Genomic DNA, 17,836 nt, shown 5'->3' on the forward strand with positions numbered 1-17,836 from the left:
GCGTGTGCCCTCTGGTGGGAAGCAGATGCCCCAGTGAACCCAGAAGTGGTCCTGGTTTTGTTGTTTTTGTTTTTGTTGTTGAGACAGAGTGTTGCTCTGTTGCCCAGGCTGGAGTGCAATGGCGCAATCTCGGCTCACTGAAACCACTCTGCCTCCAGGGCTCAAGTGATTCTCCTGCCTCAGCCTCCCGAGTAGCTGGGATTACAGGCTCCCAACACCACGCCCGGCTAAGCTTTTGTTTTGTTTTGTTTTTAGATGGAGTCTTGCTCTGTCGCCAGGCTGGAGTGTAGTGGCGTGATTCGGCTCACTGCAACCTCTGCCTCCCAGATTCAACTGATTCTCCTGCCTCAGCCTCCAGAGTAGCTGGGATTACAGTCATGTGCTACCACGCCCAGCTAATTTTTGTATTTTTAGTAGAGATGAGGTTTCACCGTGTTGGCCAGGCTGGTCTCAAACTCCTGACCTCAGGTGATCCACCTGCTTCGGCCTCCCAAAGTGCTAGGATTACGGGCGTGAGACACCGCGCCCGGAATGTTTTTGGTTTTTTTTAGAGACAGGATCTCACTCTGTCACCCAGGCTGGAGTGCAGTGGTACAATCGTGGCTCATTGCAGCCTCGACCCCCTGGGCTGAAGCAATCCTCCTGCCTTGGCCTCCTGAGTAGTTGGGACTACTGGTGCACACCACCACACTTGGCCAACTTTTTAATTTTTGTAGAGATGGGGTCTCACTATATTGCCCAGGTTGGTCTGAAACTCCTAGGCTCAAGTGATCCTCCCACCTCAGCCTCCTAAAGTGCTGGGATTTACATGTGTGAGCCACCCCACCTGGCCGTGGTGTTTTTTTTTAAGATGCAAAGTAACCACCCTAATTCTGACCTCACTTTCCATGGAAAAGGTCTCTGGGTAGGCATCCGACTCTCTGCCTTTGGGTAAGAAGTAAGGTTTGCTAAAGGGCTCAGGTGGCCTGGCTAGGTAGGCTGCAGCGTCTCTGTCCCTTGGCCCTGGCAGGCTCGGCTCAGACTCAGCTGAGTCGCCTCCGACTCAGCACCCCTGTGCACTAGCAGGTGCCTGTCATCCCCCGGCCTCTGGGTGCTGTGCCACCAGGGTGGGTGGGAGGAGGGCGTGGCAGCAGAGGGAAGCCTGGCACCTCAGAAAGAACTTCTTGCTCAGTGTAATGGAGTGGGGGGCTCTCCTTGACAGCAAGGGGCTGAACCCTTTGAGTTTTTTTTTTGGAGACAGAGTCTCGCTCTGTTGCTCAGGCTGGAGTGCAGTGGAGCAATCTTGGCTCACTGCAACCTCCGCCTCCTGAGTTCAAGTGATTCTCCTGCCTCAGCCTCCCGAGTAGCTGGGACTGCAGGCATGTGCCAGCACACCTGGCTGATTTTTGTATTCTTAGTAGAGATGGGGTTTCACCATGTTGATTAGGCTGGTCTTGAACTCCTGACCTCAGAGGATCCACCTGCCTCGGCCTCCCAAAGTTCTGAGATTAGAGGCGTGAGCCACGGTGCCCAGCCCACCCTTTGAGTCTTAAAAGTCCCCAATCCTCATTATCTCTGAGAAGGCCACACTGTGAAACTGTGCAGGTGATTCTTAAGAGCGGCTGCACTGACCGGGCATGGCGGCTCATGCCTGTAATCCCAGCACTTTGGGAGGCCGAGGCAGGCAGATCACTTGAGGTCAGGAGTTCGAGACCAGCCTGGCCAGCATGGTGAAACCCTGTCTCTACAAAAAAATACAACAATTAGACAGATGTGGTGGTGCACACCTGTAATCCCAGTTACTTGTTAGGCTGAGGCAGGAGAATCACTTGAACCTGGAAGGCGGAGATTGCAGTGAGCCGTGATTGTGCCACTGCACTCCAGCCTGGGTGATAGAGCGAGATTCTGTCTGAAAACAAAACAAAACAAAAAAAAAAAAAGAGAGAAGCTCCGTCCTCGGAGTCCACGTTAGGGGGTCAGCTTCATCCTTCACTTGGTGACCATCGCACCTGATTTCACCTAAACATTTCTCAAGGAAACCTTCCAGTCTCCAGGAACCCCTTCCTGCCGCCTGTCAGGCCAGATCCGTGCTCATGACTCTGAGGCCTTAGAAAATTGACCTAAGGGGCCGGGCGCGGTGGCTCAAGCCTGTAATCCCAGCACTTTGGGAGGCCGAGGCGGGTGGATCACGAGGTCAGGAGATCGAGACTATCCTGGCTAACATGGTGAAACCCCGTCTCTACTAAAAATACAAAAAAACTAGCCGGGCGTGGTGGCGGGCGCCTGTAGTCTCAGCTACTTGGGAGGCTGAGGCGGGAGAATGGCGTGAACCCGGGAGGCGGAGCTTGCAGTGAGCCGAGATCACGCCACTGCACTCCAGCCTGGGAGACACAGCGAGACTCCGTCTCAAAAAAAAAAAAAAAAAAAGAAAATTGACCTAAGCGAGGGCCCCATGACCCTGGCAGAACCAGCCCCTGGGAATCCTCGTGGGCTAAGAGCGTGCAGAGGTGCCAGGACCCCCACTGTACCGCCATCATGAGCTCCTACAGTGGGAAGGGGCCACCGGGCTATTTTGTGGCATGAGGAGCCTCCATCCGGAGACCCCTGCTGTTCAGGGGCTGCGGACCCCCGTGCACACCTGGTCGTTCATTCCCACGTTCACCATCAGCATCTCACCAACCATCTCAATCCAGCTGGTGCCACAGGGATTGTGAGAGTTGACGCCTCTTCGGAACCACACCTGGGGGAGTCAGAAATACACGTTTTCCTGGACGGCCAGGGAAACAGACGGTTCATTCGTTTAAGCCTCAGGGAGAACAAGTGAATAATTTGATCCTTTGGTTCGTGTCACAAATGAGCAGTCACACATCATTTAGCGAGGAAGCCCCTATCCACGATCCACGTCCCTCTTCCCACACCCCGGCTGCATCTCCTGCGCCTGGCACTGTCCCACGAGGGCTGAGGGTCCCCTGGCCTCAGCCACACGTGTCCTGGCAGCTGCCTGCCCATTCTCCAGCCTAAGGCTTGGAAAAGGCTACTTTATTTGAATTGAGTTGGTCCCTGTGAAAGACAACGGCCTTAATAATGTTATTTACGAAAACTAGTTTTTAAAAAGCTCATTCTTAGAAAACATGAGACCCCTATGTTGGGTCTATTCTTAGCACTTCAAGAAATACTTAAACTTAAAGCGAAGTATTTTCATGTCAACGTGTAAAAATACACACACTCCCACTAGATTTTCCCACACTACCTGTGGCTCTGTGATTCAGCCGCTGGTCATGCTCCACCCTGCCGCCCGGTATTCCATCCGGGCTGTTCTGATACATTCTCCATGGTGGCCTGGGAGGCCCCGTTAGTCTCAGACCTACTGGACACCTTGTGCTATTAGAATTCCTGAGATGCCGCCAGGCATGGTGGCCCACGGCTGTAATCCCAGCACTTTGGGAGGCCGAGGCGGGTGGATCACCTGAGGTCAGGAGTTTGAGACCAGCCTGAACACATGGTGAAATCCTGCCTCTACTAAAAAATACTACAAATACTAGTCGGGTGTGGTGGTGCACGCTTGGAATCCCAGCTACTTGGGAGGCCATGGCAGGAAAATCGCTTGAATCCGGGAGGTGGAGGTTACGGTGAGCTGAGATTGCGCCACGGCACCCCAGCCTGGGCGACAGAATGAGACTCTGTCTCAAATTAAAAAATAAAAAAGGCCGGGCGCGGTGGCTCAAGCCTGTAATCCCAGCACTTTGGGAGGCCGAGACGGGCGGATCACGAGGTCAGGAGATCAAGACCATCCTGGCTAACACAGTGAAACCCCGTCTCTACTAAAAAAATACAAAAAACTAGCCGGGCGAGGTGGCGGGCGCCTGTAGTCCCAGCTACTCGGGAAGGCTGAGGCAGGAGAATGGCGTGAACCCGGGAGACGGAGCTTGCAGTGAGCCGAGATCCGGCCACTGCACTCCAGCCTGGGCGACAGAGCGAGACTCCGTCTCCAGAAAAATAAATAAATAAATAAATAAATAAATAAATAAAAGAAATCCAATTTTGCCCATTTAATCCAAAGAAAGTGGCACGTTGCCGTATGAGGGATTTGGAAGTTGTGGTCCCTGGGAAGTGGGGTGACCAGGACCCAATGTGGGGGACAGTTTGGTCTGTATTTTTGTGGGCTGGGAGTGGCCTCAGACTCTGGAAACTTCAGCACCGGGGACACAGATGCAGACGTGTAGGCCGTCCATCCCCTGGGCCAGGGAAACCCCCTTGACAAGCAGTTAGAAAAACCCTGTGAGTGGTTGGAAATTGGCTGGTTTTATTGGACTTGCCGCTAAGATGTAAAAGACAAGCACTGACTAGAGGAAGGGGAGGCGCTCGGTTAACTGAGGGCTTCAGGAAATTTGCTTCTGATTCTTTGAAATGTTGCAGCCTATTAGGTGACACTCTCAGTTGCTGCATTTGGGTACCAGGGTGTGGGTGGAGGAGGATTTTACAGCACCAAACGTCCTGGAGATTGGCAACGATTTCAGCAACAAACAATGCATGGTGCTCGGCTGGTGCCAGATTTATTCGAATGGGTTTTTCTTTGTCGAGATGGAGTCTCTCTCTTGTCGCCCAGGCTGGTGTGCTGTAGTGCAATCTCGGCTCACTGCAACCTCCGCCTCCCAGGTTCAAGCATTTCTCCTGCCTCCCAAGTAGCTGGGATTACAGGTGCCCGCCACAATGCCCAGCTAATTTTCTGTATTTTTAGTCAGAGACATGGTTTCGCCATGTTGGCCAGGCTGGTCTCGAACTCCTGACCTCAGGCGATCTGCCCACCTTGGCCTTCCAAAGTGCTGGGATTACAGGTGTAAGCCACTGCACCCGGCCCGGGTTTTTCTTTTTTTTTAAATTTGAGACAGGGTCTGGCTCTGTCACCCAGGCTGGAGTATAGTGGCGTGATCTCAGCTCACCGTAGTCTCCAACCCCTCGGCTCAAGTGATCCCCCAACCTCAACCTCCCTTGTCGCTGGGACCACAGGCATGCACCCACCACATCTGGCTAATTTTTACATTTGTATTATTTTTTGTAGAGATGGGGTCTTGCTATGTTGCTCAGGCTGGTCTCAAATTCCTGGGCTCAAGTGATCCTCTGGCCTTGGCCTCCCAAGGTGCTGGGATTACAGGCGTGAACCACTGTGCCCTGCTGTTTAGGCCACACTTGCAAGAAGAGAAAACAGCTTTCAAGGGACCCCGTGCAGCATCCCCGTCTTACCTTCTGGTCCTTGGTGACAGCCCAGACCACGTTGACTCCCACCGAGACGTGCATGACCCCGTTTTCAGATCCAGGAGGCTCCACAACGGACCAGGAACTTCCTACCGGGCCCCCAGGAAACCCCCAGTGGTCCCCATCAGCCCCGACAGCTGGGGAGCAAGTGACTCTCACCCTTCTCCCCAGTACAGGGTGTGCGGGCGGGAGGGCCGGGCTGCCCACCTTTGGGATTGCTCCTGTTGATTCCTTCCCGGACCAGGGCCTGCCCCTCCCAGAGCGTGGCCCACAGGAGGTCGTGGGGCCCACAGCTGATCTGGACCACCTCCCCGGGGGTGTCCAGCAGGGACCAGGAGGACCCTTCAGGGTTGGAGTGGCTGACGTCCTCTCTGTACCACACCTGGGAGGCAAGACAGGGACATGGCACCTGCATCCACTCATTCCCACCAGCCAAGCGCGGGGGTCTCGGCGTGGTGGGGGGTGGGATCCATGTCCCCTGACGGTCCAAATCTCACTCCCTGCCCCCTACCCCAGCCAAAAAACGCAAACCCTGGATTCTGGCGGTCCTGGGGGATACACTTGTTCCATTCATTTCCTGGGGATGACGCCCCCAACCCCGCCCACTCATGGACACCCACCTACCACCTGACTCCAGCGTCAGGCACGGGGGTCTCCGGCCACCCCAGCCAGTCCGTGTGTCCCACATCCCCTTGTGGCGATGTGCTCTCACGACACCCAGCTCTAGGGGAGGCCAAGGTCCCGATGGATAAATGGGAAAACTTCCAACCCCCATTCATAAAACTGTCTAAGATGTCAGTTATTTCTCCCTTCACTGAATGGTTAAGACTGGGAGCAACGGGCTCAGAGCATCCGAACTGTTTGGCTCATTTTACCTGGGGGAGACTGCATGTCACTTCGTGATCCAGAAAGGGCAAGTGACCCTCCCCATCGGGCTGTCTTCAGACTCGGGACCCCCGCCTCCCAATCCTGCCACCATCCCCCTACAGCGGGCCCTGCAGCACCAGGCCTGGGAGCCTCTCTTCTGCAAGCAGGTGGCTTCAGGGCCCCTCTGTCTCCCCAGCTTCTACAGAAGCCCAGGTCCTGGTGCCGCCTCTCATGGACCACAGGTGTGGTGCAGGCAGCACCGGCTCACGGCCGACATTCTGGGAAACAAACGCTGCTCTGTGGCCCCTGTTCTCCCCTCTCCATCTTTGCACCCAGGTGGGCATGGCCCCCCGAAGGGGGCTCAGTCCCAGGCCAGCTCCCTCACTCTGCCCGGCCCCAGGCCAGCTCCCTCACTCTGCCCGGCCCCTTACCATCGCCCTTCAGCAGGGCTGAGGAAGCAACTGTGTTCGCCTTTGCACAGGCCAACGTGGCTGCAGAGGGGGGCTGTGACAAAACCCGTGACTTTTGATAACCGCTAAGCCCACTGGGGAGCTGTGGTCAGTGCGTGGCGAGAGTGACTGAAGAATCCTGACGTGCGACTGAAAGCCGTGACTCGAGTGTCAGTGCCCTGAGCTCAGGACCCTTGGGGCCTCTGCTGCCCTCGGGGGCTGCTTCGATTCCTCTGCTTAGGAGGATTCACAAACTCCCTGAGACAGGACTGCCTCTCTCGAAAGAGCTACAGATCCACCACCCACCTACCCACCCATGCACCCACCCATCCATCCATTCATCGGCACACTCACCCATCTGTCCATCTGCACACACCTTCCATCCATCCACACATATACCCACCTATCCATCTACCCATACACCCACCTACCCACTCACCCATCCATCCACACACCCACCCACCCACTCACCCATCCATCCATCCACACACCCACCTACCCACTCACCCATCCATCCATCCACACACCCACCCACCCACTCACCCAAACATCCATCCACACACCCACCCACCCATCCATCCATCCACGCACCCACCCACCCACTCACCCACACCCACCCACCCATCCATCCATCCACACACCCACCCACCCACCCACCTATCCATACACACACCCACCCACCCACTCACCCATCCATCCATCCACACACCCACTCACCCACTCACCTATCCATCCATCCACACACCCACCCACCCACTCACCCATCCATCCATCCATCCACACACCCACCCACTCACCCATCCATCCATCCACACACCCACCCACCCACTCACCCATCCATCCATCCATCCACCCACCCACCCACCTATCCATCCACACACCCACCCACCCACCCACCTATCCATCCGCACACCCACCCACACACCCACACCCACCCACCCATCCATCCACACACCCACCCACCCACCTATCCATCCACACACCCACCCACCCACTCACCCATCCATCCACACACCCAACCACACACCCACCCATCCATCCACACACCCACCCACCCACATACCCATCCATCCACACACCACCCACCCACCTATCCATCAGCACACCCACCCACACACCCACACAACCACTCACCCACCCATCCATCCACACACACACCCACCCATCCATCCATTCATCTGCACATTCACCCATCTGTCCATCTGCACACACCTTCCATCCATCCACACATATACCCACCTATCCATCTGCCCATACACCCACCCACCCACTCACCCATCCATCCATCCACACACCCACCCACCCACATACCCATCCATCCGCATACCCACCCACCCATCCACACACCCACCCACCATCCATCCACACACCCACACACCCACCTATCCATCCGCACACCCACCCACACACCCACCCACTCACCCATCCATCCACACACGCACCCACTCACCCATCCATCCACACACCCACCCACACACCCACCCATCCATCCATTCATACACCCACCCACCCATCCATCCACCCACCCATTCACCCATCCACCTACACACCCACCCACCCATCCACATACCCATCCATCCACACACCCACCCACCCATCCACATACCCATCCATCCACACACCCACCCACCCACCTATCCATCTGCAACCCACCCACCCATCCACCCAACCATCCACACACCCACCCACCCATCCACACACCCACCCACCCACATACCCATCCATCCACACACCCACCCACCCACCCACACACCCACTCACTCACCCATCCATCCATCCACCTACCCACTCATCCATCCACACACCCACCCACACACCCACCCACCCATCCATCCATCCGCACACCCACCCACCCACCCATCCATCCGCACACCCACCCACCCACCCATCCATCCACACACCCACCCACCCACCCATCCATCCACACACCCACCCACCCACCCATCCATCCATCTATCCACACACACACCCACCCACTCATCCACACACACATCCATCCATCCACCCACCCACAAACCCACCCACCAATTCACCCATCCACACACACACCCACCCACCCATCCACACATCCACCCACCCATCCGCAAACCCACCCACCCATCCATCCACACACCTACCCATCCATCCATGCACACACCCAACCACCCGTCTGTCCATCCACACACCCACCCACCCATCCATCCATCCACACACCCACCCATCCATCCATCCACACACAAACCCACCCACCCATCCACACACCCACCCACCCATCCATCCATCCACACACACACCCACCCATCCACACACCCACCCACCTATCCATCCATCCACACACCCACCCATCCATCCATCTGTCCACATACCACCCATCCGTCCACTGGCACACCTTCTGTCACCCCAACTTCTACCCCCACACTATTCCTGAAGACTGGGAGACACCAGCAGGGAGCTGGCAGGGGGCTCAGAATCTGTCTTGAGGAGGCCGCTTTGGTGTGCCTGAGCTGAGGCTGGGCACTGATCAGCATGCTGGGGTCTTGGAGAGAAAGGCCAGGAGCAGGCATGGGGTCGGGGGGCCGGGGCTCCTGGGAGGAGCAAGACCCAGGGGGTGCACAGGACAGGACCCACGGAGGTGGGGTCGTGGGGAACTGGGGCAGCGAGAGGGGTTGGCCTTACCTTGCCCTGCAGAGACACAGCCCACACTGACAGGCGGCCCACAGGCTCCTCCGTGATCTCCCAGCCCCCTACAGAGAGGTCGTTGAAGGGGTCGGGCAGCTCCTTGGGGTCGTCCTTCGAGGGGATCTGAAGCAAGGAGGTGAGAAGCAGAAGCAGTCAGCGCCTGGGCGTGCACCCACCTCCCACCTGCCTGCCATCCAGATGTCCATTCTCCAGCCCAGCCTGCAGCTGCCTGAATTTACAGGGAAGGCAGCATCAGGACTGTGAGGACCCCTGCCCCATCCTCCGTCAGCCGAGTGGTCACCGCTGCCCCCGTGTGGAAGGCGGATGCGCTGCAGGGTCTCAGCTCTGGGCTTTCCAGTGACCTGATCTCGGTGACTCGGTTGCCAGCCCTAAGAATGAGGCTGATGACAGAAGATGGCCCTGCCAGTGTAAGTCTTCAAAAGTCATTGGCCCTCCTAGTGCTTTGGGAGGCAAGGCAGGAGGATTGCTTGAGGTCAGGAGTTCAAGGCCAGCCTGGGCAACATAGTGAGACCCCATCTTTACAAAAAATTTATTATTATTTTTTTTGAGACTGGGTTTCACTCTATTGCCCAGGCTGCAGTGAAGTGGCACAATCTCGGCTCACTGCAACCTCTGCCTCCTGGATTCAAGTGATTCTCCTGCCTCAGCCTCCCGAGTAGCTGGGATTATAGGTACCTGCCACCACACTCAGCTAATTTTTGTATTTTTAGTCATCCTGAGTAGTGAGGATTACAAGCATATGCCACCACGCCCGGCTAATTTTTGCATTTTTAGTAGAGACAGGGCTTCACCATGTTGGCCAGGCTGGTCTCAAACTCCCAAGTGCTGGGATTACAGGCATGAGCCACCGCACCCAGCCTCTACAAAAAATTTAAAAATTAACAGGGCATGGTGGTGCATGCCTGTAGTCACAGCTACTAGGGAGGCTGAGGTGGGAGGATTACTTGAGCTCAGGAGTTCGAGGCTACAGTGAGCTATGACTGCACCACTGCACTCAACAGGGTGCAACAGAGCACGGTCTGGGCAACAGAGCAAGACCCTATCTTTAAAAAGAAAAAAAAATAGGGCCAGCTCCCTGGTCTCCTGGCTTCTCCCAGGCCCAGGGGCAGCCCCAACTCACAGCCCTGGACATCCCAGGGAGGCCTCCACTCATTGGAGGCCACGCCAAGACCCAGGTCCAGGGCTGTCCTCCCTAAGCTGGGAGATGCTTCATGGAGCAACGCTAGAGTCAGAAGTGCCTCCCTTGGCTGAGGGGGAGGACAAAGTGCCAGAGGGAGGCTCGGTCAGGGACACAGCAGCTTGGAGACCAGGGTCAGGGCAAGTTCTGTGCTGTCCTGGGCCCGGCCTGGCTCCCTGTATGACCATCTCCCAAGCAAAGGGACACGCAGTGCTGTGGTGTTCCCGGGACAGGAAACGGCTCAAAGGCTAGGTCCGAAGGTGGGCGTGGTGTCCCCCGGTGCACACGGGTGGGGAAGGTGGAGAGGAGGCTGCATGTCACGGTCTGTCCTGGCCCTGTCCTGCCCCCAAGTCACATTCAGGAACAGAGACCTTGGCCCAGATGTCCCGGGACTTGTATCTCCTGTACCGGATCCATTTTCGGCGCCGCACACAAGAATTCCACTTCTTGTCTCTCGTGTAGGTGGCGGGAAAGTCGATGGCATACGTCCACCCCTGAAACACCAAGGAAAGGGCTCTCAGGGTCTGCAGGGAAGGTATATGAAGAGCTGGGGAAGGTTGGGAGGGAGGGCGTGGCCTGAAGCCTGAGCTCAGGCACCACAGGGTGTAGGGGACAGAAGCAGGGACAGGCGGAGCCCTAGGCATCCCCTCCCCACAGGGCAGTCATGGAGGGTCCCGAGTTCACCTACCCCTTTCTCGGTGGGTTCGCCTCCAAAATTTTCATCCACGTACCAGTCAGACTCCCACTCCCAGTGCGGCGAGGGCAGCGCCACCCCATCCAGCGGCCGGTGCTGGAGCCCACTCACGTCACTCCACGCCCAGCGGTCACTCAGTAGGAGTTTTTCACAGAAGCCACCCACGGGATTCCAGCGCTGAGGGCCGGGGACACACAGGTGGCCTTGGACCCAAGCCTGCTGGGTGGGAACCCAGGCGGGCCGGGCATCTCCAGGGCCAGCTGACCCTGCCCAGCTGGCCCCCTCATTGATCTCCAGAATAGGAAGTGGGCAGAGGGCCTGTTCCCCAGCGACTGAGGACCCCCACGCCACTTTATTACGAGCCAGCAAGTACATCAGCGCGGCCCCAAGGGGCAAAGAATCCTCCTGCCAGCCACAGCGCTCTAAGCAGGACAGGCGGTGGAGGGCACACCTTGTCCTGGGCTCCCGGAACCACTGGAGCCTGCCCTCTTGGGGACCTGGCCGGCCTGCTTTGGTAAGGACACAATAGTGGCTTCAGCCTCAAAGACCCTGCATACTATGCAACTTGGCATTTTTTTGGGGGGTGCAGGTGGACAGGGTCTTGCTCTGTTGCCCAGGCTGGAGTGCAGGGCACGATTATGGCTCACTGCAGCCTTGACCTCCCTGGCTCAAGTGATCCTCCTGCCTCAGCCTCCTGAGTAGCTGGGACTAAAGGTGCGCACCACCACACCCTGCTAATTCTTGTATTTTTTTTGTAGAGACAGTGTTTCGCCATGATGCTCAGGCTGGTCTCAAACTCCTGAGCTCAAGCGATCTGCCCGCCACAGCCTCCCAAAGTGCTGGGATTACTGGCGTGAGCCACCACGCCTGGCAGCAACTCAGATTTTTAAGTACAAGGAAGGAAATGAAGGCAGGAACTGGTGGGGAATCTGGGGCCCCTATTTCCCTTCTGTGGTTCATCATTTTAACCAATAACCCAGCAAACCGACCCACTCGGCAACTCCAACCATGAGGATCGCTACCTGATTCTCATAGGCCTCCTCTCGGCGGCGGATGGGGACATCGCTGGCACACACATACACGTAGACCTGGTTGTCACAGGCAATGCCCCAGCAGCACTGCGTGGTGGCGCTGACGCGCTTGAACTCTAGCTGGGAGTCCTTGCACAGCTCCCAGTACTGGCCGGCTGTGGACAGCGTGTACACTCTCCCGAAGAGGTCCACCGCCCACAGCACTGAGTTGGGCATGGCAGCAGCTGGAGGTAACCTGTGGCAGGAGGACGAGGGTCAGCGTTCAGGCTCCCAGCCCAGGGGACATCAGAGTCAAGTGAAACCTGGGAGACTTCTACTGTGACTATTTATTCTTTTTTTTTTGAGATGGAGTATCACTCTGTCACCCAGGCTGGAGTGCAATGGCGTGATCTCGGCTCACTGCAACCTCCACCTCCCGGGTTCAAGCAAGTCTCCTGCCTCAGTCTCCCGAGAAGCGGGGATTACAGCCGCCTGCCAGCACACCCAGCTAGTTTTTGTATTTTTAGTAAAGACAGGTTTTGTCATGTTGGCCAGGCTGGTCTTGAACTCCTGACCTCGTGATCTGCCCGCCTCAGCCTCCCAAAGTGCTGGGATTACAGGCGTGAGCCACTGCACCTATGCAACTATTTATTCTTTGTTTTTTTGTTTATTTTTTTGAGACGGAGTCTCACTCTGTTGCCCAGGCTGGAGTGCAATGGCACAATCTTGGTATCTTGGCTCACTGCAACCTCCACCTCCCGGGTTTTCTCCTGCCTCAGCCTCCCCAGTAGCTGGGACTACAGGTGCACGCACCACCCCTGGCTAATTTTTGTATTTTTAGTAGAGACATGATTTCACCATGTTGGACAGGCTGGTCTCGAACTCCTGACTTCAGGTGATCCGCCTGCCTCTGCCTCCTGAAGTGTTGGGGTTACAGGCATGAACCACCATGCTTGGCCTCTTTTTTGTTTTTGAAAGAATTTAAAAATAGATCACTTGAGGCCAGGAGTTCAAGACCAGGCTGGTCAACATGGTGAAACCTCATCTCCACTAAAAATATAAAAACTAGCCAGGCATGGTGGTGTGTGCCTGTAGTCCCAGCTACTCAGGTGGCTGAGGCAGGATAATGGCTTGAACCCGGGAGATGGAGGTTGCAGTGAGCAGAGACCCTGTCTCAAAAAAAAGAATTTAAAAAGTAGAGACAGGGTTTTGCTCAGTCACCCAGGCTGGAGTGCAGTGGTTCAATTACAGCTTGTTGCGGCCTCAAACTCCTGGGCTCAAGTGATCCTCCTGCCTCAGCCTCCTGAGTAGCTGGGACAACAGGCATGCCCCACCATACCCAGCTAATTAAAAAATTTTTTTGTAGAGACAGAGTCTCACTATGTTGCTCAAGCTGGTCTCAAACTCCTCGTCTCAAGCAATCCTCCCATCTCGGCCTCCCAAACTGCTAGGATTACAGACTTGAGCCACCACGCCTGGCCAGATCTTTGTTTTCAAAACAATCAATGAAAGCTTACAGGTTTAGCTGAATCTCAAAAGATATAACTACCCCACTGCCTCCCCAGGGGTCTCCCCCCCATGTTGGCCTCTATCTGGGCATGGTGAGGGCATTTACACATGCCTGGCATTCTAGCCAGAGCCAACGTGACCATGTGAATTCAAGGACATAGTGGTCTTCTCTTCATGCTCCCTCAGCGACTCCCTCCTCCCCCTCCCCTGGCTCTCTTCTTCTGCTGTTCTCTACTCCTTTCTTTTTCTTTTCTTTTTAATTTTTTAGAGAATGTCTTGCTCTGCTGCCCAGACTGGAGTGCAGTGGTGCAATCACAGCTCACTGCAGCCTTGAACTCCTGAACTCAAGCCATCCTCCTGCCTCAGCCTCCTGAGTGGCTGGGACTACAGGCATGTGCCACCATACCTGGCGAATTTTTTTTTTTTAACTTTTTTCTAGAGATGGGGTCTTGCTATGCTGCCCAGGCTGGTCTTGAACTCCTGGCCTCAAGCGATCCTCTCACCTCGGCCTCCCAAAGTGCTGGGATTACAGGCATGAGCCACTGCACCCAGCCCTTTCTCTCCTCTTTCTCTGTGCTTTGTAGGCATAGCCAAGGCTATTGCTAAGCTCTGCCACTGACCACTCCTGGCCCCACCTCCAGGGCCCACAGTGCTGTTGCACCCAGGGGTGTCCTTCCTGGAGCCCTGGCTCCTGGTAGGAACAGTCTTTCCACCACGGCAGGGCCACATGGCCAGACACAAGGCAGCCAAACAGAGCTACCGGATGAGGCCACCGGGGCCATCACCTGAGAAGCTCTGCCTGATAGGGCGGCTCCCAGATCCAACCCAGGACAGTGCCCCAGGGCCTGAAGAGAGGAAAGAGCCTACAGATGAAGACATGGCCAGTCTGACTTAAATACCAGAGCAAAAGGAGATACGCAGAGTTTATTTAGGTGCCTGGAGGCTGGGCCCGGTGCTCCCGCAGCATGCCAGAGCCATGAGGGTACTCCAGATGGCTGGGTGACTGTGGCAATGGCACGAGATAGAAGCACATCTGAAAATAGGAGTAGCTGCCAACAGCAAAAAAAATAATAATAATAAGCCAGGTGCGGTGGCTCACACCTATAATCCCAGCACTTTGGGAGGCTGAGGCAGACGGACCACCTGAGGCCAGGAGTTTGAGACCAGCCTGACCAACATGGTGAGACTCCATCTTTACTAAAAAAAAAAATGCAAAAATTAGCCGGGCGCAGTGGCGTGCACCTGTAATCCCAGCTACTCAGGAGACTGAGGCAAGAGAATCACTAGAACCAGGAGGTGGAGGCTGCGGTGAGTTGAGATTGCACCACTGCACTCCAGCCTGGATGACAGAGCGAGACTACGTCTCAAAAAAAAAAAAAAAAAAATGCTCTTTGGGTTCTGTTTTTTTTTTTGTTTGTTTGTTTTTTTGTTTTTTTTTTTGAGACAGAGTCTTCCTCTGTTCCCAGGCTGGAGTGCAGTGGCACGATCTCAGCTCACTGTAACCTCCACCTTCTGGGTTCAAGTGATTCTCCTGCCTCAGCCTCCCAAGTAGCTGGGATTACAGACCTGCACTACCACGTCTGGCCCATTTTTGTATTCTTAGTAGAGATGGGTTTTTGCCATGTTGGCCAGGCTGATCTCGAACTCCTGGCCTCAGGTGATCCGTCCTAAAGTGCTAAGATTACAGGCGTGAGTCCCCGGCCATGGCCGGGACAAGGTATATCTTACAAACACCAAGAAGACAGAATGCAGGTTGAAAAGGAAGTGAGTGAGAGGGTGAGGAACAGGAAGACAGGAAGCAGAACAAAAGCTCAGCTCTGGGAAACTCCCATAACAGGAAGTGGATGAAAAGAACAGGAGGGAGACTGCCCAGTAGAATGGAGCAAGCCCAGGGAGTAAGAGCCCCTCGAAGAGTGGCCAACCTCCTCCACCCCAGGGCACCAAGGCCCGTCAAACATATAAGAAAATCAGAACACCAGCCTTCTGGAACCATTTGAAACTGGCATCTGTGTCCAGGGTCCTGAGCTGGGACCCCGGTGACCTCCAGTGACCTCTTCATACCTCACTGATGAGGACTGAGGTCCCCTCTGGCACCTTCACAGTGACTAAGAGAGTCCAGAGCTGCCTGGATCTCAGAATGATACATTCTGGGATCGTCACTTTCTTGTGCCACCAAAAGCTAACTAACCTCTCTATGCCTTAATTCCTCATCTATAAAACGCAGAATGGGGCTGGGCGCGGTGGCTCACGCCTGTAATCCCAACACTTTGGGAGGCCGAGGCAGGCAGATCGCGTGAGGCCAGGAGTTTGAGACCAGCCTGGGCAACGTGGTGAAACCCTGTCTCTACTAAAAATACAAAAATTAGCCGGGCGTGGTGGCGGGCGCCTGTCATCCCAGCTACTCGGGAGGCTGAGGCAGGAGAATCGCTTGAACCTGGGAGGCGGAGGGTGTGGTGAGCCAAGATTGTGCCACTGCGCTCCAGCCTGGGTAACAGAGCAAAATTCCATCAAAAAAAACAAAAAAAAAAGGCAGAATGGGATAGTGACATACATACCTATTTCTTATGAGAATTAAATGAGATAATATTGGCACAGAGCTTTTAATACACAGTTCAGTACCCAGCAAGAATTTGATGTTCCTTGGCATTTTTACTTGGGATTATTTACTTTTTACTTGGCATTGTTAGTGGGTACTTGCTACCACAAACTGTCACTTCTTTTCCATCTCTTAAAAAATAAAAAATTAGGCCAGGTACAGTGGCTCACGCTTGTAATCCCAGCACTTTGGGAGGCCGAGGCGGGCGGATCACGAGGTCAGGAGATTGAGACCATCCTGGCTAACACGGTGAAACCCCGTCTCTACTAAAAAATACAAAAGATTAGCCGGGCGTGGTGGCGGGCGCCTGTAGTCTCAGCTACTCGGGAGGCTGAGGCAGGAGAATGGCGTGAACCTAGGAGGCGGAGCTTGTAGTGAGCCAAGATTGCGCCACTGCACTCCAGCCTGGGTGACAGGGCGAGACTCTGTCTTAATAAATAAATTAATTAATTAAATTTAAAAAATTAAAAATCAGCCAGGTGTGGTGGCTCACACCTGTAATCTCAGCACTTCAGGAGGCTGAGGTGGGTGGATCCCTTAAGCCTAGGGGTTCAAGGTCAGCCTGGGCAACATGGCGAAAACCTGTCGCTACGAAAAATGCAAAAATTAGCTGGGTATGATGATTTGCTCTTGTAGTCCCAACTACTTGGGAGGCTGAGATGGGAGGATCACTTGAGCCTGGGAAGTTGAGGCTACAGAGAGCTGAGATCGAGAGACTGTACTCCAGCCTGGGCGAGGGAGCAAGATCCTATCTCAAAAAATAAAAATAAAAAATAAGAAACCAGGGCAGGGCACAGTGGCTCATGCCTGTAATCCCAGCACTTTGGGAGGCTGAGGCTGGTGGATCACCTGAGGTCAGCAGTTCGAGACCAGCATGGTCAACATGGTGAAACCCCGTCTCTACTAAAACTACAAAAATTAGCCAGCTTGGGAGGCTGAGGCAGGAGAATCGCTTGAACCTCGGAGGAAGAGGTTGCAGTAGGCCAAGATCATGTCACCACACTCCAGCCTGGGCAACAGAGCAAGACTCCGTCTCAAAAAAAAAAAAAAAAAAGAAAAAGAAAAAAAAAAAACCAAGTCCCTTTCAGGTCTGAGTCTTCAACCTCTTCATTTCCATAATAGTCTCTGCACACAGTGGGTGCTGAAACGTTTAAGGATAATCACCACCACCTACCTCCAACACGCTGCCAACTCCCTGATCTAAGACAGAAATACTTCTCCGGGGAAAACAAATGCCACAAATAACTTGAAAAGCAAGGTCATAATCGGTGGACAGATATGTAATAAAGCAAGTAAAGTGTCAGTAGTAGAAGAATCTAGTTGGTGGGGAGGGGGATGCTGACTGTGTAATTCTTTCAACTTGGCTGTATGTGTGAAAATCTTCAATAAAATGCTAGGGGAAGATGAAGGGTTTTTTTTTTTTTTTTTTTTTTTTTTTTTTTAGTTGTCACTTTCTATAGCGTTAAATATAAGTTAGTCTTCAAAGATAGCTCAGAGGCCAGGTGCAGTGGCTCATGCCTGTAATCCCAGCATTTTTCGAGGCTGAGGTGGGAGGATCACTTGAGCCCAGGAGTTCAAGACCAGCCTAAGCAACACAGGGAGACCCCATCTCTACAAAAATAA

General features: G+C 54.6%; 1 protein-coding gene across 8 annotated transcripts in view; it reads right to left on the reverse strand.

Annotated features, from left to right (window-relative positions):
- Positions 1 to 17,836, reverse strand: part of TECPR1 (tectonin beta-propeller repeat containing 1) — a 41,958-nt gene that overhangs the window by 22,368 nt on the left and 1,754 nt on the right. For 5 of the 8 annotated variants that reach the window (XR_013415026.1, XM_077996177.1, XM_028845536.2 and 2 more), the window contains 7 exons: positions 12,121 to 12,364; positions 11,093 to 11,275; positions 10,776 to 10,898; positions 9,204 to 9,329; positions 5,440 to 5,614; positions 5,221 to 5,321; positions 2,618 to 2,719 (listed from right to left, as the gene is read on the reverse strand). Coding sequence is in view for 7 of the 8 variants with exons in the window: in XM_077996177.1 (XP_077852303.1) it covers positions 2,618 to 2,719; positions 5,221 to 5,321; positions 5,440 to 5,614; positions 9,204 to 9,329; positions 10,776 to 10,898; positions 11,093 to 11,275; positions 12,121 to 12,345 (1,035 nt within the window). In the remaining variant the exon portion in view is untranslated. The remainder of the gene's footprint in view (positions 1 to 2,617; positions 2,720 to 5,220; positions 5,322 to 5,439; positions 5,615 to 9,203; positions 9,330 to 10,775; positions 10,899 to 11,092; positions 11,276 to 12,120; positions 12,365 to 17,836) is intronic. The other 3 variants (XM_077996178.1, XM_077996175.1, XM_077996181.1) reach the window with 1 other exon arrangement.

The sequence above is a fragment of the Macaca mulatta genome, chromosome 3, assembly GCF_049350105.2.
Source record: "Macaca mulatta isolate MMU2019108-1 chromosome 3, T2T-MMU8v2.0, whole genome shotgun sequence".
NCBI lineage: Eukaryota > Metazoa > Chordata > Mammalia > Primates > Cercopithecidae > Macaca > Macaca mulatta.